The sequence below is a fragment of the Giraffa tippelskirchi genome, chromosome 7 (genome assembly GCF_054371585.1).
Source record: "Giraffa tippelskirchi isolate mGirTip1 chromosome 7, T2T-mGirTip1v1.2.pri, whole genome shotgun sequence".
In the NCBI taxonomy this organism is placed as follows: domain Eukaryota; kingdom Metazoa; phylum Chordata; class Mammalia; order Artiodactyla; family Giraffidae; genus Giraffa; species Giraffa tippelskirchi.
Genome location: NC_137281.1, coordinates 12,554,360 through 12,581,264, shown reverse-complemented (window position 1 = coordinate 12,581,264; position 26,905 = coordinate 12,554,360). Strand labels below are relative to the sequence as shown.

At 44.7% G+C, this 26,905-nt stretch overlaps 1 protein-coding gene across 1 annotated transcript; it reads right to left on the bottom strand.

Annotated features, from left to right (window-relative positions):
- Window positions 1–1,647: 1,647 nt before the first annotated feature.
- Window positions 1,648–26,718, bottom strand: LOC145513708 (cytochrome P450 2B4-like). The gene is given in 13 exon segments (XM_081510708.1): window positions 1,648–1,738; window positions 7,029–7,134; window positions 7,137–7,226; window positions 10,908–11,049; window positions 17,431–17,450; window positions 17,453–17,626; window positions 18,769–18,901; window positions 20,405–20,581; window positions 21,059–21,219; window positions 21,849–22,003; window positions 22,094–22,251; window positions 25,118–25,313; window positions 26,714–26,718. Coding segments are annotated over 13 exon segments (1,608 nt in total).
- Window positions 26,719–26,905: the final 187 nt, after the last annotated feature.

Genomic DNA, 26,905 nt, shown 5'->3' with positions numbered 1-26,905 from the left:
ACCTCAAGGCCATTGTTTCTGCTGCTCCCTCTGCTAGGAACACGTCTCTCCATGGCTTCCCATGACTGACTCTCAGAAGTCACCTCCTCCAAGAAGCCCTCTCTGACCACCCAATGTGAAGCAGCCCCTGCCAGTCACTATCGATCCTATTTCTTTGTTTAATTTGCTTTGTGGCATTTATCACTAGCGGAGATCCTCTTGTCTATTCCATATGCTGTCTGTTTTAAGTCAGTCTCATCTTCTAGAAGTTAACAATTCCCCGAGGAGAGAGAGAGACTTGGATTTTCATGTTATTTGCTAGAGCCCCTGTGCCTACATTAACATGTCACATGTGCTCACTAAACTTCCCTGGTAAGGTAAAGATGGTAAAGAATCTGCCTGCAAGGCAGGAGACCTGGGTTCAATCCCTGGGTCGGGAAGATCCCCTGGAGAAGGGAATAGCAACCCACGCCAGTATTCTTGCCTGGAGAATTCCATGGATAGAGGAGCCTTGCAGGCTATAGTCCACGGGGCTGCAAAGAGTCAGACATGACTGAGCGACTGATACATATGTGCTCACTAAACCCCTGTCGATCAGTAATGACACCTCACTCGTGTATCATGCTCCCCACAGGCCACTAGGCGTCCCATGCTCCCTGTATTAACTCACATAAGGGCTTCTGGATGGGGAAAGTGGGACAGAGAGCTCAAGAAACTCGCTCAGATTCACAGTGCTGGATGATGGCAGGGTCATGATCAAAGTCTGAGGCTCAGCGCCTGCTCCTCACCGCTCTGCCCTGAAGGTCACCTGAGCCTGTGCGTTCCTGTCTCCCAATCCCCAGGCCTGGAGTGATGGACCAGGCTCAACACTGTGACAAGATCAGATTCCCCAGCCTCTGGGGGTTGTCTCATTTGTACTCACAGGATTCTAACTGATGGAGGTGACTAAGGGATAACACAGAAAGGTCAATGCCAGGCTAGAAAAGTTGAATGTTGGCCACCTCTCCCCCAGGAATGTGAGGCCCAGCGCACAGGGCCACAGGAAAAGGCAACAGCGCTGGTCCAGAGGCAGAAAGGAATGAGAGGAAGGCGCAGACCTGGGTCTTCACTGGGAGAGGCAGGACAGAGTCAGCAGTGTAGGACTGGGCTTTGGGTCACTGGGGCTGTCCCGGTTGTCTGGTGCCTGGCCCTTGGGTGGATTTAGGGCTGGGAAATGATTCTTGACTGTCACTGTCCCCAGGCAGGTGCCTCTCCCACTGAATCATCTTAGTCGCGCAACTCAATAAATACTCACTTAAAGACAATTAAAAAGACAACAAGCTAGGGAAGCATTCCAGGGGAGAGGCCAGAACTGGAGCTGGAGAAGAGTTCAGGGCTGAAGGCAGCGTCCTCTTCGTTCCCCTTCCTCCCTTTTCCTGCCCTCCTCCCCACTCCCTCGCTTTCTCCATCCCCACCACCTTCACCCATTCCCCACTTGGCGGCACCTCTGATTGCATAACCTCAGTTCTGGCTCCTGCTGTTGAAACTGCTTCCTTTGGAAATAAAACAAACGCTAACCTTGGCGATGCCGGCCCCTTCCTCACCCACCCAGTCATCCACCCACAGATCTGGCATTGGCAGGAGAGAGCTGATTCTCAGCCGGTAGTAGGGTGACCCGGCGGGACAGTTCTAGCCAGTGGCCCCTGCAGGCTCAGACTGGCCGAGGGAGTGGATTGACAGCTCGCGGTTCTGCTGGGCACCTTTGGGGCTGGTGCGCCCCCTGTGGGACAAGGGCTGCAACTGCAAGGCCGGTTGGCGGCGGATGAGGGACCGGAGTAGGGGGAGGGGCTCCAGACACTGCAGTCCGGGCTTTCTGCCTCAGGATTTGCCCTGAAGAGGGGCTACCATCTTAGCTGACCTGTTCTACAATGTTCTAGAAGACCTATACTCGACCTCAGACTCTTAGGATCAGGTTCTCTCTCTCTTCTTTGAGCCTCTCACCTTCCCCAGCCCTGTCTCCCTCCCTTCCTCTCTCTCTTCTCTTTGGGGGCGGGAGGGAAGCTTCAGCGGAGCCTTCAGGTGTGTAAAAGGCAAGCCAAGGACTTATTTAGGATCAAAAACATTTAAGCCAATGAGGAGGAATCGTGCCACATGATATTATTAGATTTACCCCCTAGGAGTGACGCGTTCTTGGTGAACAACATGCATTGCCTTCAATCTGGTGGGATGGTCGTCAGCCTCTTTCAGAGTCCACCTCAGCTCAACAGAAAGAGTCTTTTAACAAAGAGGGCATGCTCACCTGAGCTTGGTAAGCTGTTGAGTTTATGGGGGAAAAAAAATTTTTTTTTTTTGAAAAGAGAAAAGGAAAACGGGAAAAAATGAAGCAATATGTTTAATGAATGAACCTGTACAATTGTACTTTTGTGCGGTTACGTTTAATTAATTATTTATTTGACTGTGTCCGGTCTTATTTGCCCCATGTGGGATCTTTCGTTGTGGCATACAGGGATTGGACTGGAGGGGTGGCTTAGGTGGTCTGCCCGCCCCCTTGGTGGTGTGGAAGGTAGACGTGATCGGCACAACTCCACAGGTGAGACGAAAATCTGAATCTGCCTCACATTCTCTTCCTCATCCAGGGAGTGGCAGAGGGAAAGATGTTTAACTTCTCACAGTAGGGGTGTCATGAAGGACTGAGCTTGGGGTAGAGAGAAGATTCTAGGAGAGTTACCCCAAGTCTCCTTCTAAAAGAAAGCCTGGGAGGAAACTCAGGTGTCTTCGAGTGAACTGAGTGTTCAAACTACCATACAGTTGCACACAGTTCACATGCTAGCAAGGTTATCCTCAAAATCCTTCAAGCTAGGCTTCAGCAGTATGTGAACCGAGAGCTATGGTGTTGGAGAAGTTTTTTTTCCCACTATGGTGCTGGAGGACTCTTGAGAGTCCCTTGGACAGCAAAGAGATCAAACCAGTCAATGCTAGGACATTCTGGAAGACCACTGTAAGTTAATGATAGCCTCAAGAAAGCTTCCCAAGTGGCACAGGGTAAAGAATCTGCCTGCTAGTGCAGACACAAAAATGCAGACCCAAAAGATGCAGTTTCAATCCTTGGGTTGGGAAGATCCCCCGGAGTAGGAAATGGCAAACTGCTCCAGGATTCTTGCCTGGAAAATTCCATGAACAGAGGAGCTTGGAGGGATACTGTCCATGGGGTTGCAAAGAGTTGGACATGACTGAGCAACAAAGCACACACACACACTAGTAAGCTATCAGAATGTCATGGCACGAAGCAGGCTTGCTTAACTATAAAGCCATAAATAAAAGCACAAGCTATGTCCCAGGCCATTAGGTGAAAGAAAAATATCGCTAGCCTTCTACTGATTTGAATAAGTGCTATGATAATCCTAGTTTGACCTTGGAGCGTCAGACACTCTCCTGCCCAACATGAAGAAAGAGCTAGTGATGTAAGCCTGACATCAACTCAAAGAAGGCAGTCTTATCCCCTCCCCTACTTTCCTTTGACTTCAAATTGTAGCCCACTTAATCTTTGGGGTAGATCCCCCTCATCTGCCTGCTTGCATCTCTTATAGGTGTCCTATATTAATAAATCTACTTCTTGCCTATCACTTTGCCTCTAGCTGAATTCCTTCTGCGCTGAGACACAAAGAACCTGAGCTTCATTAAGTCCTGAAATTAAATGTGTGGAAGACCAGGTTTTGGCCAGGTGTGAGTCCCTGCTGTGGGGGTTCAAGTCCCAAACTGGATTTTGGCCGGGTTCAAGTCCCAACCTGAGGTTACTGGTTTCACTTCTCTGGGTGAGGTAAGTCTCAGAAAACCTCAGTGACGAGGAGCAGCCTTCCAAGAAGCCCTTAGAAAAGCTAGTGAGTTGGAACGTTTGTAGTAAAGAGTCATTTCTGGTTCTTCCCTGGTGGCCCACTTGTTAAGACTCCACACTTCCACTTGATTCCTAGCTGAGGAACTAAGGTCCTGCATGCCAGGTGGCACAGCCAAAAAAAAAAAAAAAAAGTTGAGTCATTTCTATGCCACAGGCTAATTAAATGGACCAAAAGTCATGTCCCAAATACCCACTACTTAGTGAGCACATTAAGTGTCATGGGAATAAAAGTCCTACGTGGACATTCCTTGGATGTTTAATTCTAGCTCATTTTGGTAAGGAATCTGAATCCAGTGCTCCAGGTTGGTCTCCTTTGAGACATTAGATGTCCACATTATGTCTTAGTTCTCAGTCTTCTAATGTCTGAAATGGACTAGATAACATCTCCCAGAGTCTAGACTAGTTTATGATATTGGCTCACCTCCCAAAGTTATTTTAAGAGCCAAGCATGATGACTGTGTCAGCAGGAAGGTTATATGTGGCCAGTGGCTTGGGAAAGGAGTGTTTCAGCTCTCGGTCACTGAAAAGCTTTGCTCCAAATGAACTTCCTCCACTTATTTACTTCCTATCCTAGCCCTTTGGGCCTCTTGTCATAGCACTCAGCACTGGCTGCCAGCATCTTGTTTATTTCTTTTCTCCCCAAGTTGGCGTCAGTTCCAATAGGGCAGAGACACCTCCCTGGTTACTTGCCTAATCCCAGCCTCAGCACCGTGACTGTTTAAGTGTTTCAGAAATTTTTGCTGTCATCAAGTTGTGTGTGTTAGTTGCTCAGTCATATCCATCTCTTTGTGACCCCACAGACTATAGCTTGCCCAGGCTTCTCTTATCTATGGGATTCTCCAGGCAAGAATACTGGAGTGGATTGCCATTCCCTTCTCCAGAGGATCTTCCTGACCCAGGGATCGAACCTTGGTCTCCTGCATTGCAGGCAGATTCTTTACTGTTTGAGCTAAAGGGAAGTCCTATTTATCATCAAGTTACTGTTCTGTTTTCATGTGTCTGTAGGTAGAAATGTAACTGAAAGTGGAGTCTGGCTGCTTGCTGCTCAAAAGCCAATAAAGAAGTAAGGTTGGTAGGAAGGAAAGTTGACTTTGTTTTGGATGCTGGCAACTGGGAGTAGGGGGAGGCTAAGCTCCTGTCCCCCTCCCTCCCCCTCAACAATCAGCGAGCAAGAGCTTTTATAGATTGAGAGAGGGGGGTGCATGCAGAAAAACACAGTCAGCTCAATAAGTGTTTCTGGCATGAATGAATATTTTGTAAACTTTAAAGTATTTTGCAAACACTAGAATGATTTTAAATATTACACCATAAATTGCATAGATTATAAAGTATGATGTTTCGATAATCAGCAAACTGATTGTAGATTGTAAAGCGTTTGGTCATTTTTTAATGCAGTTGGATATCTACAAGGCAGTGTTTGTTGTTCGTTGTTCATTGTTCAGTCGCTCAGTCGTGTCTGACTCTTTGTGACCCATGGACTGCAGCATGCCAGGCTTCCCTGTCCTTCACCATCTCCAGAGCTTGCTCAAACTCATGTCCATCGAGTTGGTGATGCCATCCAACTATCTCATCCTCTGTCGTCCCCTTCTCCTTCTGCCTTCAATCTTTCCCAGCATCAGGGTCTTTTCCAATGAGTTGGCTGCTCTTCGCATCAGGTGGCTAAAGTATTGGAGCTTCAGCTTCAACATCAGTCCTTCCAATGAATGTTCAGGACTGATTTCCTTTAATATTGACTAGTTGGATCTCCTTGCTGTCCAAGGGACTCTCAAGAGTCTTCTCCAACACCACAATTCAAAAGCATCAATTCTTCAGCGTTCAGCCTTCTTTATGGTCCAACTCTCACATCCATACATGACTACTGGAAAAACCATAGCTTTGACTAGATGGACCTTTGCTGTAATGCTTGACATTTTAAGATACATGATATGCTGACAAGTATTTGGAAAAGATAAACTTATTTTAAAAATGCCTTCAAAATAATGAAGTATTTTGTACACAAAAAATGTGATTTGAACTGCAAATTACTGCATCCCTTATAAAGTATTTTTTATAATTTAATTAATTAATAATTTGGGGCTTCGATGGGTTTTCGTTGCTGTGTGTGAGCTTTCTCTAGTTGCGGAGAGCCGGAGCTACTCTCTAGTTGTAGTTTCTGGGCTTCTCTTTGTGGTGGCTTCTCTTGCTGTGGACAGGCTTTGGGCGCTTGAACTTCGGTAGTTGTAGCACATAGGCTCAGTCGTTGTGATGCACGGGCTTAGTTGCACCGAGGCATGTAGAATTTTCCCAGACCAGGCATCAAACCCATGTCCCCTCTGTTGGCAGGCAGATTCTCATCCACTGTGCCATCAGGGAAGTCCTCTTATAAAGTATTTTATAACTCAACGTTTTGTAATACATATACTGTAGGATCCCATTTATATGAAACTTCCAGAATAGACAAAGAAACATACCAGTGGCTAGAGGGAAGGAAGAGTGGTGAGTTACTTGATAAGGGGATGAAGTTGCCTTTTGGGGTGACTAAAATGTTTTGAAAGAAAAAGATGATGGTGCAGAACATAGTGATTGTACTCAATGCATGGAACTGTACACTTTAAAGTGGTTAAACGTTAATTTTACAATACACGAATTTTACTTAAGAGAGAGAGAGAGCAAGGGAGCACAGATAGCCATTGGCCAGAAAGAACAGAACTTTATGTTGGTCTCACTGGTTTTGGAAGATAAAATCAGAGAGGGGAAGAAGATACACAGCATAGAAGTTGAGAGCTGAACTAGCCATGTCAATTCAAGGAAGGAGGAGGTGGGCAGGGGTGTGCAGAGCAGTTGCAGCCAAGAGTGGGAAGCAGGACATCTGGTACTGGAGCTGCTGTTCTGGGTAAGCTTGGGTCTAAATCTTGTTGTCCTCCTTTTGGGCCTCAGTTTTCCTAACTGTGCTGGGGGGTTTGGTGGTGACACTAAGATACTGCAGGTATTTCTTGGCCCTGAAATATCCTCAGTTAACAGTGCAGGCCATCTAGGGATGAGGGTGACTACAGCAGGTTGGAGATGATGGGAAGACCACAGAAGGGCCTTTCCACAGGAGAGAGTGAGCAGGGAGGAGTCAGGAGCCTGCACACGTTAATTCTGGACAGAAGGAGGGGCTGGAGGCAAAGACTCCAAAGGGATCTGGACCTCTTCTCACCTTCCCCCTCCCCTTCGGGGCAGGAAGCTGACCTGGAACACAGTGGGTGGTCGCATTGTCCCTTTATCCCTCGGGGGCGGCGTGAAGTCAATGTCTTCTGGGCCTTGGGAGACCCCAAGGAGAAGTTCTGCAGCAGCGAGGTCAAGAAGAGGAAGAGCTCTGAGCAGGCCAAGCTCTCACCCAGAGAGAGGCATTTTCCTGCGGGTGTAAGGGAGAGGGTGTCAATGGAGGGAGAATCCCTGGAAAACGTGTGGTTGCCCCACCTCCACAATCCTGAGATATGTGCATGCTCATTTACATAGATTTACAGGCAAAATACTTGGGATCCTATTCTGGTCCTCAGTACCAACACCAGTGTGTATGTGGGGGGTGGGGTGGGGAGTGGGGGTGTGTGTGCCAGTGCACACAGGGGTGTGTGTCTGTAAGTTCTACTTCACTTCTACCTCTTCTCAGCCTATCCCATACAGATGCCCTCCTATGTCCCTCCTGACAGCTAGTCTTTTCCTATCTAGAAAGTTGTGTGCCTCTATATGTTAATTATAATCTCAACTAAGCCAATTTATGAGAAAATGGGAAAACACTAGAGAAATATCTGGCAGCGTGCCCTGGCTGGGAGGTACAGGGGAGCTGAAACCTCTGGCCTGTCCTGAAGTGGGTGGGCACTTGGCTGTACAAATGGTGACCTACTTCTAATCAGTGGATACACTGCCTTTGCTCTAAGCTTCTGAGTGTCTGCACTTTTCTGGTCACTTTGGCCCTCCTCCCAGCTCTCTGGTCCTGCCCACCATCAGCAGGCAACAGAGTTAGCCTCCCAGAGGCAATCCCCACACCCCAACCCGTGGAGCTTCTGACTGCTCATGCCCACATCATGCTTGACAGTACCCTTAAATAGTACCCTGCTCACCCATGAGCCTCATTTTCTATCATAACACCCACTCATGTCTCCCCAGAAGATGAAGTCGACCATCACAAAAGTGTCCATGTAGGTGGAGCCCTGAGTATCCACAACTGACTTCAGCACAGGCTGTGTCCACTGGAATAACCGAGAGAGGGACCAGTGTGTGCTTGGGCTGGGCCACAGTTTCGACTGCATCCTGTTGACTCGCAGCCTCAGTGGGAAGGAAGGGATCCCAGAGAGCTGCCTTGTGTGCGTGGTAAAGCTCATAAGTAGTCACAGCACATCTCTGGGTGCATAAACATCTCTGGCACATTGAACTTGGATGGGACTTGCTTTGTCCAGTGACCTGAGGGCTGAACGGGTGCATGTTATTCTGTTTTCCTTGTTTCTTTGCGTGTCTGGATAGAGTTCCCACTGGCTCCATTTCTACACGACTGTGATGACCTGGGGTAAGCATGTTGCCTGAGCAGAAAAATAAACTTTGACTTTCAGTTCTTGAGATATTAAGCATATTTATCATAGCTTAGCTGTGCCCTGACCTACATAGACCATGACGTCCTACGGGGTCTTGAGCCTACGGGGTCTTGAGCAAGCGCTCTGCCCTCCTGGGCCTCTCTGTCCCAATTCTACAAAAGAGAATGATTCAACACTCAGACACTGACTGTTTCTTGTAAGAGGTCAAAGAGAAACACAATTTGATCACTTGATAGGAGCTGAGAAAATTATCGAGACACTCAATGGGAGTATTAAATTAAAATTTTAAGAACTTATTGCAAAATAGGGAGAAGAAAGACATTTCCTTTGGTAGAGTAGTCATAAAATATCTGAAATAGGCAATAGCCAGCACTCAGCTTCATAGAGAAAATAAAATACTCTCAAAGTTAGGACTTGGACAAGATTGCTCACTATCAGTGCTATTACGTCACATGATTCCAGAAGTGCTAGCCCATGATATTAGGGAAAACATGACATGACATATGGCTTTAGCATAAGAAATAATTAAGTCATAATATCATTTACTGATGCTAACACCAGTTATTAGGAAAACCCAAGAGAATAAATGAAACACTGTACGTTATGAAAGTAATACAAAGAGTTTGTTCAGTTATGACAGAAATATATACCCCAAAAGCTCAGTGGATTTCTGATATACTTATTAAAACAATTAAAATGTTTTTAGAAGAGTGTTTCTGGACTGAAGTGTGTCCTCCCAAAATTTGCGTGTTACAGTCCTGACACCCATGGTGATATTTTCTGAAGGGATCTTGGAAGATAATTAAGTTTAAATGAGCTCATTAGGGTGGGGCCTCCTTGAGGGGAGAGGATTCTTATAAGAAGAGAAAGTGATACCAGAGCCCTCACTCTGCCATGTGAGGCCACAGCAACATGGCGGCCGTGTGCAAGCCAGGAAGACCAGAACCTGACCATGCTGGCACCCTGATTGCAGACTTGTGGCTTCCAGAACCATGAGAAAATAATTTTTTTTCTTAAACCATCCAGTCTAATGGCATTTTGTTACAGCAGCCCACAGCCCAACCTGACAAAGAGGCTCTACAAACAATAGCCACAATCTCCTCCCAAGTTTCTTAGTAATAAATTTAGCAAGAAGTATACAAAACCTAGCTAAAAAAAAAGTTCAAGATGCCTCCAATGATATGAGGAGGACTAAATGGACACACTGTCTTTTGTCTAGGATATATTCAACATGTAGACTTGTCAAAGCTATGTGAATCAAATTATAAATTTAGGTTAATCCTAATAAAATCCCAGTGGAATTTTTTTTTTGAGACTTTGATAAAATGATTCTAAAGTATGCTTGGAAGAAAAATAAAATGTGTTACAGGAAAAAAGAAGAACAATGGCACCTGTAAAATATTAAAACACATTGTACAGGTAGAATAATTCAAATAATATTGTATAGCTGGAAAAGATAGATTAGACAGTCAATGTGAATATGCATCATTATAAAAAACAAACAGAAATAGACCTAAGGAGATTAAACATTTTAAATATAAATTTCAAATAGTAGGTAAAAATTGAATCATTTGATAGGTGATGGATTACGGGTAACTGCAAAATTCTGGGAGTAAATATTCCTTAATTCCTCCTGGATCTCATTCTAAACTGGCTTGTATTTTAAATATGAAACTAGCTAACAAGAAGTAAATCAATGAATTTTTCTTCTTTCTCTTCCTTTCTGTCCCTTTCTTTCTTTTTACTGTTCTGTCAGCTACTTACCCACTATCTATCTATCTATACCACATACCTTGAAAGTGAAAGTGAAAGTCACTCAGTGGCGTCCGACTCTTTGCAACCTCATGGATTATACAGCCCATGTAATTCTCCAGGCCAGAATACTGGACTGGGTAGCCGTTCCCTTCTGCAGGGGATCTTCCCAATCCAGGGCTCGAACCCAGATCACTTACCTTGCATATGTGTAAATATTAAAAATATTTTTAAAGGACATCCTCTGTAGTATTAATAGGTCTGATTTAGCAGTGACTTAAAGGTTATTTATTTTTTTTAAATTAGTTAATTTATCTATTTTTCAACTTTAAAATAGGTTATTTTTAATGTTAACTTTTTACTTTACTTCCTTATTTGTGTAAGAAGAAAAATGGCTATTTTAATTTTGAAAGAAAAATTGTAAACTCTTTTCCTCATTGTTGAGACATAGCAGGTGCTTGATAATGGATCATTTATTTGTCTGTTCTGTGTGTTCAAGTGTATGTCTATGTCTCTCACTTTATCTCTATTACTGAGTCTCCATCTTCCCCCCCCATCATACCTCAGCCCTTCCTTCCCCTGCCCTCTCCCCGCCCCCTCCTCCGCTATCCTTGTCTCTGTAGATGTCTTGCTTTCTCTGTCCTTCAAAATCTCATCTTTTGCCAAAACGTGTTTGGGCCTGACCTGAGTCAGAAAGTCACACACAGAGTGGGAGTGAGCAGGCATTCCCTTGGGGGAGAAAGAGCGTGGGTTACCCATGGAGAATGGAATGAAGGCTTCTGACTTCCTGAAGTTGCCCTGCGCATCCAGGAAGTGGCCAGGGTAGAAGGCATCTGGCTTCTCAAAGTGGCATGGGGCATGGAGGGCAGAACTCAGGATGGGATACATGGTAATGCCCTAAGAGGATGTTAAAGACAAGTGGACCCAAATGACCATCAACAAAGAGTGCCTCCACAGCTGATAATGAGCTTCACCCACTGTGTGGCTCTATAGTTGCTGGCAAGAGTGTCGAAATGACTCTCCCCTATCTGGTTACTAGTGTCTCATCCCTCCAGATATCCTCACCAACCACCCTGATCCCTCATCCCCAAGACCCCTTGGTCTTCTTTATGATCCATCAACTAAAAGACTCACATCTGGCTCAGCAGAGCCCTATAAGAAGCTGACTCCAGGACTAGGGCCAGAATATAATCTGATGGATGCTGGTATCAATCAACCATTGGGTGATCGACACTGTGAATATCACCCCTAGGTGCACCTATACTCAGCAACATAAGCTACCATGAAAAAAATGTTAGAACCATAGGCATCAACCTGAATAATATATCTATACGTTATGCTGCTATCTGTGCTCAGTCATATCTGACTCTTTGCAACCCCATGAACTGTAGCCTGGCAGGCTCCTCTGTCCATGGGGATTCTCCAGGCAAGAATATTGGAGTGGGTTGCCATTTCCTTCTCCAGGGGATCTTCCCAACCCAAGGAATGAACCTGCAGCCCCTGCACCTCCTGCATTGGCAGGTGGATTCTTTACTACTGGGCCACCTGGGAAGTCACCAGGGAAGCCCCTATCTATACCGTGTACTGTTACATTAAAAAAGGAAAGCCATACTCATACACACAGACACACAACCAACAAGTTGCAAATTGTACTCATGTGGACTTAAAGACCAGAGGGGAAGGTGACATGCACACTGGACACAAGTTGCCAAGTGACAGACACGGTATCAGTCAATCGTTGTGTATGTGGAAAATCACTGCAGACAGTAACTGCAGCCATGAAATTAAAAGATGCTCCTTGGAAAGAAAGCTATGACAAATCTAGACAGGTAGGTTTTAAAAGGCAGAGACACCACTTTGCCGAGGAAGGTCCATATATTCAAAGCGATGGTTTTTCTAGTAGTCACGTACAGATGTGAGTGTTGGACCAAGAAGAAGGCTGAGTGAGAAAGAATTGATGCTTTCGAGTTGTAGGGCTGGAGAAGACTTTTGAGAGTCCCTTGGACTGGAAGGAAATCAAACCAGTCAATCCTAAAGGAAATCAACCCTGAATATTCATTGGAAGGACTGATGCTGAAGCTCCAATATATAGGCTACCTGATGCGAAGAGCCGACTCATTGGAAAACACCCTGATGCTGGGAAAGATTGAAGGCAAAGGAGAAGGGGGCAGTGGAGGGTGAGATAGTTAGATAGCATCACTGACTCAATGGACATGAATTTGAGCAACCTCTGGGAGACAGTGGAGGACAGAGCAGCCTGGCATGCTGCAGTCCACTGGGTCCTGAAGAGTCAGACTTAGCGACTGAACAATAACAGTAACAAATGGGTATATATAAGCCTGAGTTCATATAAAGGTGAGATGATAATATAGCTTTTAAAAAACTAACTCTATTGTATAACAGATTTCAATACAGATATGTTACTTTTCAGCAAATCTAACATCTTATAAAGGTGAAAAGATAGAATAAACAGGAGAGGACTTTACTCTTTTTCTAAAATCTCTCTTTCTCCCATAAAAATCTAGAAATAAAAATTCTACTTATAGTCCAACAATCAGACAACAACCATAGGACTGGGTGCAGACAGCACCTTCCAACTGATTCTGTAGCCCTGCTGGTCTCACCTTAGGGTGGTAATATCCCCAGAAGTGAGTGTCCTTGATGACAGAGTGGGGCACACTAAAGGGGAGGAGATCACAAAATCTCTGAATCTCGTGGATGATGGCCTCTGTATACGGCATTTTTGCCTGATCTTCCAGGGGTGGGAGATGGTGTGCACTAATCACTCTGTCAATTTCTGCCTGGACTTTCTATGAGAATGATAAGGATGGGAAGAGGGTACACAATAAATGCTCATAACAGTGGATTCAACCAAGTGACTTAAAAATGACCTGCAGACTGTTGAGAGGGTTTTATACATTCTTAAATAAGATGTTGGGCTATCATTCCTTCTTAATGAAAGCATCAAAAAAGAAAGTCAGAATCTTCTTTGTGGGGAAGTCTTGTGTGATGTTTCTACTCAAGTTATGACAGAGGGTCACTTGGGTAATGTTGGGTGGGTAGAAATTTATTCAACATTTCAGTGCAGTTCAGTCACTCAGTCGTGTCTGACTCTTTGCGACCCTATGAATTGCAGCACGCCAGGCCTCTCAGTCCATCGCCAGCTCCCGGAGTCTACCCAAACCCATGTCCATCGAGTCAGTGATGCCATCCAACCATCTCATCCTCTGTCGTCCCCTTCTCCTCCTGCCCCCAATCCTTCCCAGCATCAGGGTCTTTTCCAATGAGTCAACTCTTCGCATGAAGTGGCCAAAATATTGGAGTTTCAGCTTCAACATCAGTCCTTCCAATGAACACCCAGGATTGACCTCCTTTAGGATGGATTGATTGGATCTCGTTGTAGTCCAAGGGACTCTCAAGAGTCTTCTCCAACACCACAGTTCAAAAGCATCAATTCTGCAGCGCTCAGCTTTCTTCACTATCCAACTCTCACATCCATACATGACCACTGGAAAAACCATAGCCTTGACTAGACGGACTTTGTTGGCAAAGTAATGTCTCTGCTTTTAAATATGCTATCTAGGTTGGCCATAACCTTCCTTCCAAGGAGTAAGCGTCTTTTAATTTCATGGCTGCAATCGCCATCAGCAGTGATTTTGGAGCCCCCCAAAATAAAGTCTGACACTGTTTCCACTGTTTCCCCATCTATTTCCCATGAAATGATGGGACCAGATGCCATGATCTTAGTTTTCTGATGCTGAGCTTTAAGCCAACTTTTTCACTCTCCTCTTTCACTTTCATCAAGAGGCTCTTTAGTTCTTCTTCGCTTTCTGCCATAAGGGTGGTGTCATCTGCATATCTGAGGTTATTGATATTTCTCCTGGCAATCTTGATTCCAGCTTGTGTTTCTTCCAGCCCAGGGTTTCTCATGATGTACTCTGCATATACGTTAAATAAGCAGGGTGACAATATACAGCCTTGATGTACTCCTTTTCCTATTGGGAACCAGTCTGTTGTTGCATGTCCAGTTCTAACTGTTGCTTCCTGACCTGCATACAGGTTTCTCAAGAGACAGGTCAGATGGTCTGGTATTCCCATCTCTTTCAGAATTTTCCACAGTTTATAGTGATCCACACAGTCAAAGGCTTTGGCATAGTCAATAAGGCAGAAATAGATGTTTTTCTGGAACTCTCTTGCTTTTTCCATGATCCACCGGATGTTGGCAATTTGATCTCTGGTTCCTCTGCCTTTTCGAAAACCAGCTTGAACATCTGGAAGTTCACAGTTCACGTATTGTTGAATCTTGGCTTGGAGAATTTTGAGTATTACTTTACTAGCGTGTGAGATGAGTGCAATCGTGCAGTAGTTTGAGCATTCTTTGGCATTGCCTTTCTTTGGGATTGGAATGAAAACCGACCTTTTCCAGTCCTGTGGCCACTGCTGAGTTTTCCAGATTTGCTGGCATATTGAGTGCAGCACTTTCACAGCATCATCTTTTAGGATTTGAAATAGCTCAACTGGAATTCCATCACCTCCACTAGCTTTGTTCGTAGTGATGCTTTCTAAGGCCCACTTGACTTCACATTCCAGGATGTCTGGCTCTAGGTGAGTGATCACACCATCGTGACTATCTGGGTCATGAAGATCTTTTTTGTACAGTTCTTCTGTATATTCTTGCCACCTCTTCTTAATATCTTCTGCTTCTGTTGGGTACATACCATTTCTGTCTTTATTGAGCCCATCTTTGCATGAAATGTTCCCTTGGTATCTCTAATTTTCTTGAAGAGATCTCTAGTCTTTCCCATTCTATTCTTTTTCTCTATTTCTTTGCACAGATCACTGAGGAAGGCTTTCTTATATCTCCTTGTTATTCTTTGGAACTCTGCATTCAGATGGGTATATTTTTCCTTTTCTCCTTTGCTTTTGGCTTCTCTTCTTTTCACAGCTATTTGTAAGGCCTCCTCAGAGAGCCATTTTGCCTTTTTGCATTTCTTTTTCTTGGGAATAGTCTTGATCCTTGTCTCCCATGCAATGTCACAAACCTCCGTCCATAGTTTATCAGGCACTCTGTCTATCAGATCCAGTCACTTAAATCTATTTCTCACTTCCACTGTATAATCATAAGGGATTTGATTTAGGTCATACCTGAATGGTCTAGTGGTTTTCCCTACTTTCTTCAATTTAAGCCTGAATTTGGCAATAAGGAGTTCATGATCTGAGCCACAGTCAGCTCTCGGTCTTGTTTTTGCTGACTGCATAAAGCTTCTCTATCTTTGACTGCAAAGAATATAATCAATCTGATTTCAGTGTTGACCGTCTGGTGATGTCCATGTGTAGAGTCTTCTCTTGTGTTGTTTGAAGAGGGTGTTTGCTATGACCAGTGCGTTCTCTTGGCAAAACCCTATTAGCATTTGCCCTGCTTCATTCTGTACTCCAAAGTCAAATTTGCCTGTTACTCCAGGTGTTTCTTGATTTCCTACTTTTGCATTCCAGTCCCCTATAATGAAAAGGACATCTTTTGAGGGTGTTAGTTCTAGAAGGTCTTGTAGGTCTTCATAGAACCTTTCAACTTCAGCTTCTTCAGCATTGCTAGTTGGGGCATAGGCTTGGATTACTGTGATATTGAATGGTTTGCCTTGGAAACAAACAGAGATCATTCTGTCATTTTTGAGATTGCATCCAAGTACTGCATTTCGGACCCTTTTGTTGACCATGATGGCTACTCCATTTCTTCTAAGGGATTCTTGCCCACAGTAGTAGATATAATGGTCATCTGAGTCAAAATCACCCATTCCAGTCCATTTTAGTTCACTGACTCCTAAAATGTTGACATTCGCTCTTGCCATCTCCTGTTTGACTACTTCCAATTTGCCTTGATTCATGGACCTAACTTTCCAGGTTCCTCTGAAATATTGCTCTTTACAACATTGGACCTTGTTTCCATCACCAGTCACATCCACAACTGGGTGTTGTTTTTGCTTTAGCTCTGTCTCTTTATTCTTTGGGGGTTATTTCTCTACTGATCTTCAGTAGCACCTACCGACCTGGGGAGTTCATCTTACAGTGTTCTATCTTTTTGCCTTTTCATACTGTTTATTGGGCTCTCAAGGCAAGAATACTGAAGTGGTTTGCCATTCCCTTCTCCAGTGGACCTCATTTTGTCAGAACTCTCCACCATGACCCATCCATCTTGGGTGGCACTATATGGCATGGCTCATAGTTTCATTGAGTTAGACAAGGCTGTGGTCCATGTGATTAGATTGGATACTTTTTGGTGATTGTGATTTCAGTCTGCCTGCCCTCTAATGCCCTCTCCCAGTGCCTACCATCTTACTGGGGTTTCTCTGACCTTGGACCCAAATGACCGTTAACAAAGAGTGGCTGAATCCATTATGTGCCTCCACAGCTGATAATGAGCTTCACCCACTGTGTGGCTCTATAGTTGGTGGCAGGAGTGTTGAAATGACTCTCCCCCCATTTGGTTGCTAGTGTCCCATCCCTCCAGGTATCCTCACCAACCACCCTGATCCCTCATCCCCAAGACCCTTTGGTCTACTTTATGATCCATCAACTAAAAGGTTCACATCTGACTCAACAGAGCTGTATAAAGAGCTGACTCCAAGACTGGGGCCAGAATATAACCTGATGGGTGCTGTTCATTGGGTGATTGAATACTGTGACTATCACCTCTAGGTACACCTATACTCAGCAACATAAGCTATCACACACAAAAAAATGAGTTATATAGCCCCCAACTAAAATAAATAAATTTATTTTTAAAAAATGAGTTATAACCATAGGCATTGACCTGAACAATATATCCACAGCAAACTGTTATATTAAAAAAAAACAAAGGCACACTCACACACACACACACACACATTACAAATTGTGCTAGATGCATAGAAAGACAAGGTCGCTCAGTTGCAAAGTGACTGTCACAGTATGAGCCAATTGTTGTGTGTATGGATATATATAAACACGTGGGTTCATATAAACATTAAGAAGAAATGATTTTAAAAGGTTTAAAAAAACAAACTCTACTGTATAACAAGCTTCAAAAGTATATTCTACCTTCTCCAGCAAACCTAATATCTTGTAAAGGTAATAAATATGACTGAACAAAAGAAAGAAGACTTCAGTATATTTCTAAAATCTCTTCTCTTCCATAGAAATCTGGAAAGGAAATTCTTATCATAGTCCAACAACCAGATATGAACCACAGGATTGGAGGCAGACAGCACCTACAATCAAGATTTGTGACCCTGCTGGTCTCACCTTAGGGAGGTAATATCCCCAAAGTGAGTGTCCTTGATGACAGAGTGGGGGACACCAACAGGGACTAGGTCACTGAATCTCTGAATCTCGTGGATGACGGCATCTGTATAAGGCATTTTTGCCCGATCTTCCAGAGCTGGGAGGCGGTGTTCACCAATCACTCTGTCAATTTCTGCCTGGACTTTCTCTGAGAGCAGTTCAGGTGGGAGGAGGGTATGTCAATAAATGCCCATAACAGCGGACTCAACCTGAAAATGACCTGCAGACTGATGAGAGGGTCTTGTAAATTCTTTTCTAAGATGTTGGGTTATCATTCCTCTCAATGAAAGCGTCAAAATAGAAAGTTAGAAACTTGTTTGTGAAGAAGTCTTACCTGATATTTCTACTCTAGTTATGAGTTATGACAAGGGTAAGGATGGGTGGGTGGAAATTCATGCAACACTTAACAGTGCTTTTTGCTTTTCCAACTAAAAATGAGTTCTAGCTGAAACTGGTGTCATCTCCTTTTGTCTCACTCATGTGCTATGTGATTTTAGATAAGTCATTCCCTCAGGCTGGCCTTAAATTCATTCCTATGAAACAATGGAGCTTGATGAAGTGAGAGTATCTCCAAGTCTGATCTGCCGACATAAACATGAGAAGCAATGAAGTCGCTTTTTAATTAGTTGTAATTTGGCAATATATATTAAAAAGTCAAATTGTTAGTCCACCTCAGACGGTAGTTGGCAAGAATCCTGTACTTGAGTAGACAGAAAAATGCACTGCAAAAGGTAATGCTTTATGTCAGGAGCATTCTTTGTAAACCACAAGGCACCTTACCATCACTCAGGGCAGATTGCAAAACACTTCATAAGTGCAAACACCTTCTATACCAGACGGTGTTTGACTGAATGAAAAATACTTTGCAAAGTAAATACTAAAGTGCTTTGTCAGCTTTAAAGAGGTTTGTCCCTAGGAAACTTTTATTACAAGTTACAAATACCTATGTGCTGTGTTTAGTTGCTCAGTCATGGACGACTCCTTGCAATCCCATGGACTATAGCCCACCAGACTCCTCTATCCATGGGGATTCTCCAGGCAAGAATATTGGAGTGGGTTGCCATGCCCTCCTCCAGGGGATCTTCCCAACCCAGGGATCCAACCCAGGTCTCCCCTATTGCAGGAGGATTCTTTACCAGCTGAGCTACCAGGGAAGCCCTCTAGGGATGATTTTTTTTTTTTCCAGATCACTCAGGACAGAAGTTATCTGTCTTAGCCTATCAGCCTTCCAGCATGGCCTTAAAGACCTTCATTCCTCCCCGCCCCCACCTCCCATAAGCCCAGCTCACCTAAAGACATCGGGGTTCTCAAGAAGGAGTAGAAACCCATAGCTGAGAGTGGTGCTGGAGGTCTCTGTGCCAGCAACGAACAGCAAGAGCACCGTGTTAACGAGATTTTTCTGGTGAAACTCACTCTCAGGACCTGAGCGCTCCTAGAGACAGGGACAGATGCTTCTTAATGTCTCGCCTTGCAAAGATTTCACTTTTCAGGGTCTTCTTCCCTCTCTACCAGCACCATGTTCCTCTGTGCCTGTCATTCTTTTTTGATCTGTTTTTCTCTAGCCAAGGCCAATAAGATACTAAAAGGGTGAGCTCTGGAGCCAGAGCTCTGGAGCCAAAACTCTGGATTTCAAACTCAGGTCCTACCATATATTAACTGTGTGTCTTTGTGCAAGAAATATAAATTCTATGTGCTTAGTTCATCATGTGGGTTGTCATGATATAATGTATAATAAGCTTAATGGGCTTCCCTAGTAGCTCAGATGGTAAAAAAATCTGCCTGCAATGCAGGAGACCTGGGTTTGATCCCTGGATCAGGAATATCCTCTGGAGAAGGAAATGGCAACCCACTCCAGTATTCTTGCCTGGAGAATTCCAATCTGAGGAGCCTGGCAGGCTACAGTCCTTGGGATCACAAAGAGTTGGACACAACTGAACGACTAACACTTTTACTTTCAAGCTTAGTGAATGTAGAGTTTAAATTGTTGATATTGTTGTTCTTCTGTTGTTGTTTTTCTGTCTTTGGGTGTCATTGCACTCCTGTTTGGCCCTTGCAGCTCACATTCCAGGGATGCGAATGAAGATATTTAACAACTGGTATGGCACTTGCCAAGCTTCCCTGGTAGCTCAGCTGCTAAAGAATCTGCCTACAATGCTGGAGACCCCACTTGGATTCCTGGGTAGGGAAGATTCCCTGGAGAAGGGATAGGCTCCCCACTCTAGTGTTCTTGGGCTTTCGTGGTGGCTCAGTCAGTAAAGAATCCGCATGCAATGCTGGAGACCTGGGTTGGGAAGATTCCCGCTGGAGGAGGGCATGGCAACCCACTCCAGTATTCTTGCCTGGAGAATCCCCGTGGACAGAGGAGCCTGGTGGGCTGCAGACCATGGAGTCACAAAGAGTCGGACACGGTGAGCTACTAAGCACAGCACAGCACATGGCACGTGCCAGACCGATCAGAACAGACATTGGCCTGCACCAACCAGAACAGACATTGGCCTGCACCAACCAGAACAGACATTGGCCTGCACCAATCAGAACAGACATTGGCCTGCACCAACCAGAACAGACATTGGCCTGCACCAATCAGAACAGACATTGGTCTCTATCAATCTGAATATACGTGGAGCCTGACTAATCAGAACAGACTTGACTCTGTCAGAACTGGGGAAGAAGTGAGCTGTGTCTCCGAGAAAGCTTACTGGACACATGTTAACTGCTTAATTACCATCTCTTTAAAGGCTTCTGGGAGAAAGGCTTGGGGAGGCATAGGAAAAAATGGTGGAGGACTGTGGATCTTGGCTTTCTTGCTAATCCTTAGGGAAATATTTCAACATTTAAAAAGCATGTAATCACACCCAGAGATATTAGTTCAATGTCAGTACGGTTTCTATCATTCTGTTTCCCATCCCCAACGCCCATCCGGGGCAGGTCTTGCATTGTCCATGCGAAGCAGGAAGGGATCAATGAAGTCCTTAGTGCCACTGGGATCCAGCATCTTCTGGTGCCTCTCGCTGTTCTCAGTGACAAAATCTTTCACTTCTTGAATCATGCTGTACAAGCGGGTGTGTGTGCCAGGAAAGTGTTTCAAGATGCCCAGGGAGATTTCACACACCTACAGGGTGGCAGACGATGTGCAGAACCCACTGTACTCACTGGGCTGGTACTGTGGGTGTTGATGTTCTGAGCTGCACATATAGCAACATCCAAAGGCTATTATTTACCCTGCGGACCTGGAGGGTGTGCCTCCCACCTGAGCACACTCACACACACACACTCACTCACACACATACACTGACACTCACACATACACTCACACACACACAGTGTTGCATGGACCTCTGCATCCAGCCCCAGTCACTATCTCATCTGCCGAGGTTTCTTCTCTCGAAGCCCATCCTTGTCCAAGGCCTGATTCTGACACCCAAACTGACAAATGGCTTCACCTGGGAGGGGTCAGGGCTTAGAGTGCGCACATAAAACTGATTTCTCAATGCCTTCTGCCTTTGGTGATCAGGATAGAAAGTATCTGACCACTTCCCAGGGTCTACCCACCCTGATTCCTGGCCCACTGTGGAATCTTTAGCCTCACCTGGGTATAGAAGGAGCTGATAATGACAGAACCCTCACTCATTAAATGTAGGAGCTGTAATAATTGAGGGTCCTGGTAATTAAAGTGCTCCCCGAAGACAATGGAGGAGATGATGTTCGCAGTGATGGAGTTAAAGAGGAAGTGGGGATCCAGGTAGGCCCCTGAGGAGGAGAGGTCTGTCATGGGCCTCCCCTGCATTGTCCTCTAGGAGACTGACCTGACTGGTGCCAGTCTAGCTTGTTTGATGGTTTTCCTCTTTTCTTTGCTTTCATTGTTCCTCTCTGTCTCCCCTTTTCTTTCTAGGAATGTCCACATCTGTATCTCTTGTAGTTTTTCTTGCTCTCTGTCTTGGGCTGACTTTCTCTGGTCTTATCTTTGACTCTTTCTTTCAGACTCACCCCTTCTTCTCTGTTCTCTCTCCATCTCCCCATCTACCTTTATGGCCTCTCTCCTTGACCTCACTGACATTCTGTGTTCCTCTGACTCTATATCTCTCTTTACCTTTATCTTTGTCCGGCTTTTTCTTGCAGTTTTTGCTCCCGGATTCATTTTGCCAGTGTCCTCAGTATCTCTCTGTCTTTTGTTTTCTCTCTGTCTCTGGTCTCTTGTGCTTCTGTCTGCTTTCTCTGCCTGTTTCTCTGTCTCTGCTAGTCTCACTTTGTCTCTCTCTCTACCATTTTCTGTTTTTCTGTCTATGTCTCCTTCTCTCTATTCCTGAACCTGTCTCTGCATCTCTCTCTCCTTCTCTCTGTCCTCATCTCATCCCCACCTCCACCCAGCCCACACTCACCTTGGGATTTCCGAAGCTCATCCACCAGACACTGAGACTCCTCATTGATTCGTAGATCAATATTCCACTTCCCCATCCCAAAGTCCTTCATGGTGGTCACAGAGAATTGCTGTAGAACCTTCCAAGACATTCCACTGGCAAAACCCACACCCAATGGTGGGGCGTGGAGGGAAGGTTGAGAAGACACATGGGATGTTCCCTCCTCCCCTCCCTAATCCTCACCCTCGTCCCCCCACTAACCTGTTCCCAGGAAGACAGGGTCAAGGATGGTGATGTGCCCTCGGCCAGAGAACACCTCGGCCTGATCCACCAGGGCCTCCCTCATCGCCTTGTACCCCCACAGGATGACAGCGGGCCGAGACCCCAGGTAGACAGTAAAGACATCCCTGTATTTCTCCCGCAGCTATGGGAGCAGAGTCCAGGTCTCACTCTCTGACTCAAGAGAAGGATCTCCACCTCACCCCTGGATCACACCTCCCAGGTAGCCTGCCCTGCAGGCTGCAGCCCCATCAGGGAAGAGCAGAGACTGGAACTCCGTGGTTTCCTCTGAGCCTCACATATATCACCTGACCCCAAACATCCTCCTCTCTTGGCTTTACCCCAAGACCTGCCAGTTTTGGATTTAAGAATTAGAGAGATTCCCACATCCAAGCTATAGAATCTCTCCTTCCCAACCCACACAGGACCACAGCTTAAAGTCTCAAGTCTATCAGAATCTCTCTCTCCAAAGGAAACCCTCCTACACTGTTGGTGTAGCTGCTATGGTGCAGCCACTATAGAGAATAGAATGGATGTTCCTCAAAAATACTAAAAACTGAGTTTCCATATGACCCAGCCATCCCACTCCTAGGCATATGTCTGGAGAAAACCATAATTCAAAAAGATACATGTACCCCAGTGTTTATTGCAGCGCTATATACAATAGTGAGGACATGGAAGCAACCTAAATGTCCATTGATAGAGGAGTGGCTAAATAAGATGCGGTACATATGAACAATGGACTATTCCTCAGCCATAAAAGAGAATGAAGTAATACCATTTGCACTGACACGGATGGACCTGGGATTGTCAAACGGAGTGAAGTAAGGCAGATAGAAAAGGCAAATATATGGTATCACATATATGTGAAATCTAAAAAAAAAAGGTACTAAAAAACCTATTTAGAAACAGTAATTGAGTCACAGACGTAGAAAACAAACTTATGGTTACTTAGAGGGGAAGTGGGGAAGGATAACTTGGGAGACTGGTTTGACACATACTCAGGATTATGTACAAAATAGGTAACTGATAAGAACTTACTGCATAACACAGAGAATTCCTCCTCTCGGTTCTCTAGAATGGCCTACATGTGAATGGAGTCTAAAAGAGAGTGGATATATACGTGTGTGTGTGGCTGATTCACTTTGCTATGCATCAGAAACCAACACACTGTTAGAAATCAACTATACTCCAATAAAAAATTACTTAAAATTGTGAAGCAGAAATAGTCACAAACACAGAAAAACACATTTACAGTAACCAAAGGTAAAAGAAGGGAGGGATTACTTGGGAGACTGGGATTAATACATTAATATACATAAAATAGATAACTAATAAGAACTTACTGTATAACACAGGGAACTCTACTCAATACTCTATAGTGACTTACATGAGAAAAGAATCTTAAAAAGATTGTGTGTGTGTTAGTCACTCAGTCATCACTATCTGTGATCCCATGGATTGCAGCCCACCAGGCTCCTCTGTCTGTGGGATTTTCCAGGCAAGAATATTGGAGTGGATTGCCATTCCATTCTCCAGCGGATCTCCCAACCCAGGGGTTGAACCTGGGTCTCCCACATTGCAGGCAGATTCTTTACTGTCTGAGCCATTAGGGAAGACCATAAAAAGAGTGGATATATGTATATGCATAATTGATTCACTTTGCTATATAGCGGAAACTAACAAAACATTCTAAATCAACCATGCTCCAATATAAAGTGAATTAGAGAAATAATACAGGACTTTCCTGAGGTACAGTGGATAAGATTCCTCCTGCCATTGCAGGGGACAGGGGTTTGATCCCTGGTCTGGGAGGATTCCACATGCTGCAGAGCAGCTAAGTCCATGTACCGCAACTACTGAAGTCCATGTGCCTAGAGCCTGTTCTCCTCAACAAGAGAAGCCACACAACGCAAAGCCCACGCACCTCAACTAGAGAGTAGCCCCTGCTCTCTGCAACTAGAGAGAGCCCACAAGCAGCCTCAAAGACTCAGCTCGACCAAAAATTAAAAAAAAAAAAAAGGCCTTAAGGAGCAACTCTTTCACTGTACTTTTCCAAAGTACTAATGATCATTATCTATCCTTACTATGACTACTTTTTGAAAACCCATTTGACACTTGTTATTAGACTGTACTGGAAACTGTGTTAAAAGTCTTTTTTAAAAAAGAAAAGATTCTTGCACCCTAATGTTGATTGCAGCACTATTCACAATAAGGAAGAAACAGAAGCAATGTATGTGTCCATTGACAGAGGCTTGGGTAAGAAGATATATTGTATGTATACAGTGAAATATTACTTAGCCATAAAAAAGAACAAAATAATGCCATGTGCAGCAACATGGATGGACCTAGATTATCAAACAAGTGAAGTAAGAAAGAGAACAAGTATCTTATGATGTTGTTAATATGTGGAACACAATTTTTTAAAATGATACAAATGAACTTATTTCCAAAACAGAAACAGAGTCACAGATGCAGAAAACAAATTTGTGGTTACTGAAGAGAAAACATAAGGCAGGGAGGAGGGGCAGGATAAATTAGGAGTTTGGGATTAACATACATACCCATCCATATATTAATATAAAACAGATAACCAACAAGGGCCTCTATATAGCAGGGAACTCTACTCAATATTCTGTAATAACCTATATGGGCAAAGAATTTGAAAAGAATGAATATATGTATATGTTTAACTGAATCACTTCTCCGTACATCTGAAACTAACACAAGAGTGTAAATCAACTATACTCCAGTAAACTATTTTAATTAAAAAAAGAAAAGGTATTTCTCTCTTCACTCAACCCATCCTCCACTCCTTCTCATAGGAATTCTGGTAGCTTCTCTATCACATATCTAGGGCCAGATCATGGCTGGAAGAAGACAGTTCCCAAAGGAGTGTGGGAAATCCCACTCAAAGTTGACCTGCCTCCCCCAGCTCCCTTGCTAACTGGAAGCTGTTTCCCATTCACCCACCTCTTGCTTTCCATTCTCTGGTGCCCTTTCCATCTCACTGCCTGCAATGGCTTGAGGAAATCCTTGGGGTTCATTTGCAAAACATTTCCCAGGAAGGGTAGAGGCTGGGGTCCAAGGGGGAGGCGGCCCCTGGAGGCAGGGGTGCCCCAGAGGAACAGGAGGCCAATAAAGAGAATGAGGAGCAGGATGGTGGAGACAGCCGTGGTCTGGGCCTGCCTTCCATCCGATGTTCCTCTAAAAATATAGGTGTCTCTGTTCTTTCTTATTTTGCCCGATGGGTGTGGAGGTTGTGCCAGGATCCTGCCTTGGCAGAGCTCCTGCTATCTCTCCAGAGACAAGAGAGAGCCCAAAGTTTGCAGAGGTTGCAGAGGCCACAAAGTTTTATCATCTCAGCAGATCCCAAGCCAGCTCCACACAGGCCCCTGATGGGCTGGAGGTGCCTTGGTGGGTGATGCTGTTGAACAGAGAGCATGTCCCCCAAGGAAAAGGAATGGTGTCCGCTGAAGGAAATTGTGGAGGCTACAGTTAGTGTGGTGGCCCTGCAAGGGCGGCTCTCAGACATTTTATCAGTGAGTGGCATTGCAACATAAGAGATTAAGATTAGCTGGCCAGCAGAAATGGGCATCCTATGCCCAATGGGGATGGGGGTTTGTCTGCGCATCTGTGGAGAGTGAGGTGTAGAGGAGGAGGCAGGGTCTGATGGAAGACCTAATTCCGTGTGGTCTGGGTTTAGGGGTTCATTGCTTTTTTCATTCATCCATCAGCAAATATTTTAGATACGTGTCACGTACCACACTGCCTCAGGTGCTGATGGTAGAGTGTTAAACAAGACAGTAGGTTTTCCCTCAAGGAACAGGCATTGGGATGAAGCAGTTCTCATCTTCTGGAATGATCTCCAGTGACCTGACAATCAATGAATCATATGTAAGCTAGCAGGGATCCCCACTGGACCCAGTGATGTCAGGCTTCTGATGTTTATTTGCAACTCGGGGCATTGGAGAGGGGATGTCAGGGAATCCAAGACCGCTGTATAGACCACACAGCTCAGGGGCCGTGGGCTGAGGTCCTTCATGGGAGGAGGGAGGTGGGAGAAGCAGGAAGAAAAATAAGAAGGAGGACCACTCTGTGTAACCCATGGTCTACAACATGGATGCACCTCAAAAACACCACACTAAGTGAAAGAATCCAGATACGAAAGAATACACATTGTATGATCCATTCATATGAAATGTGCAGAATAGCAAATCCATGGAGACAGCAAGCATTTGATTTTGCCAGGGGCTGAGCACAAGGGAAAATGAGGAATGACTACTAAAGGGTACCAGGTTTTCTTCTGGGTGATGAAAATGTTTGAAACTAGATAGTGCTGGTGATGGTCAGGATTGTGAACGAACTAAGTGCCACCTTGTTATACACTTGAGACTGGTTAGTTACAAGATATGAGCTTCATCTTCATTTTAAACTCTATCTCGGGGATAGAAAGGAGCTGTGTGAAGAGTTTGGGTTCAAGAGCCAGGGACCCAGAGTATGAATCTAGCTTCTCCACTCACTGACCAGGTCACCTCAGACCATGCTGGCCATTGCATGGCCTCTGTTTACTCATCTGTACAATGGGCATGGATCATTGTACTCACTTCATAGGGCTACTGGAAGGACTCAAGTGAGCTCATGGATGCACAGATCATGGAGCCCAAGGTGTGGAGAAAGGGAGGCTGTGGTTATTCTCAAGAGGGGAATAGTCACTTGGGTAAGCTCTGGCCTCAGAGGCAAAAATGCCAAGAGATACTGAGGCAAGTTTTCATTCTTTGCCTCATTTATTTAGCCAA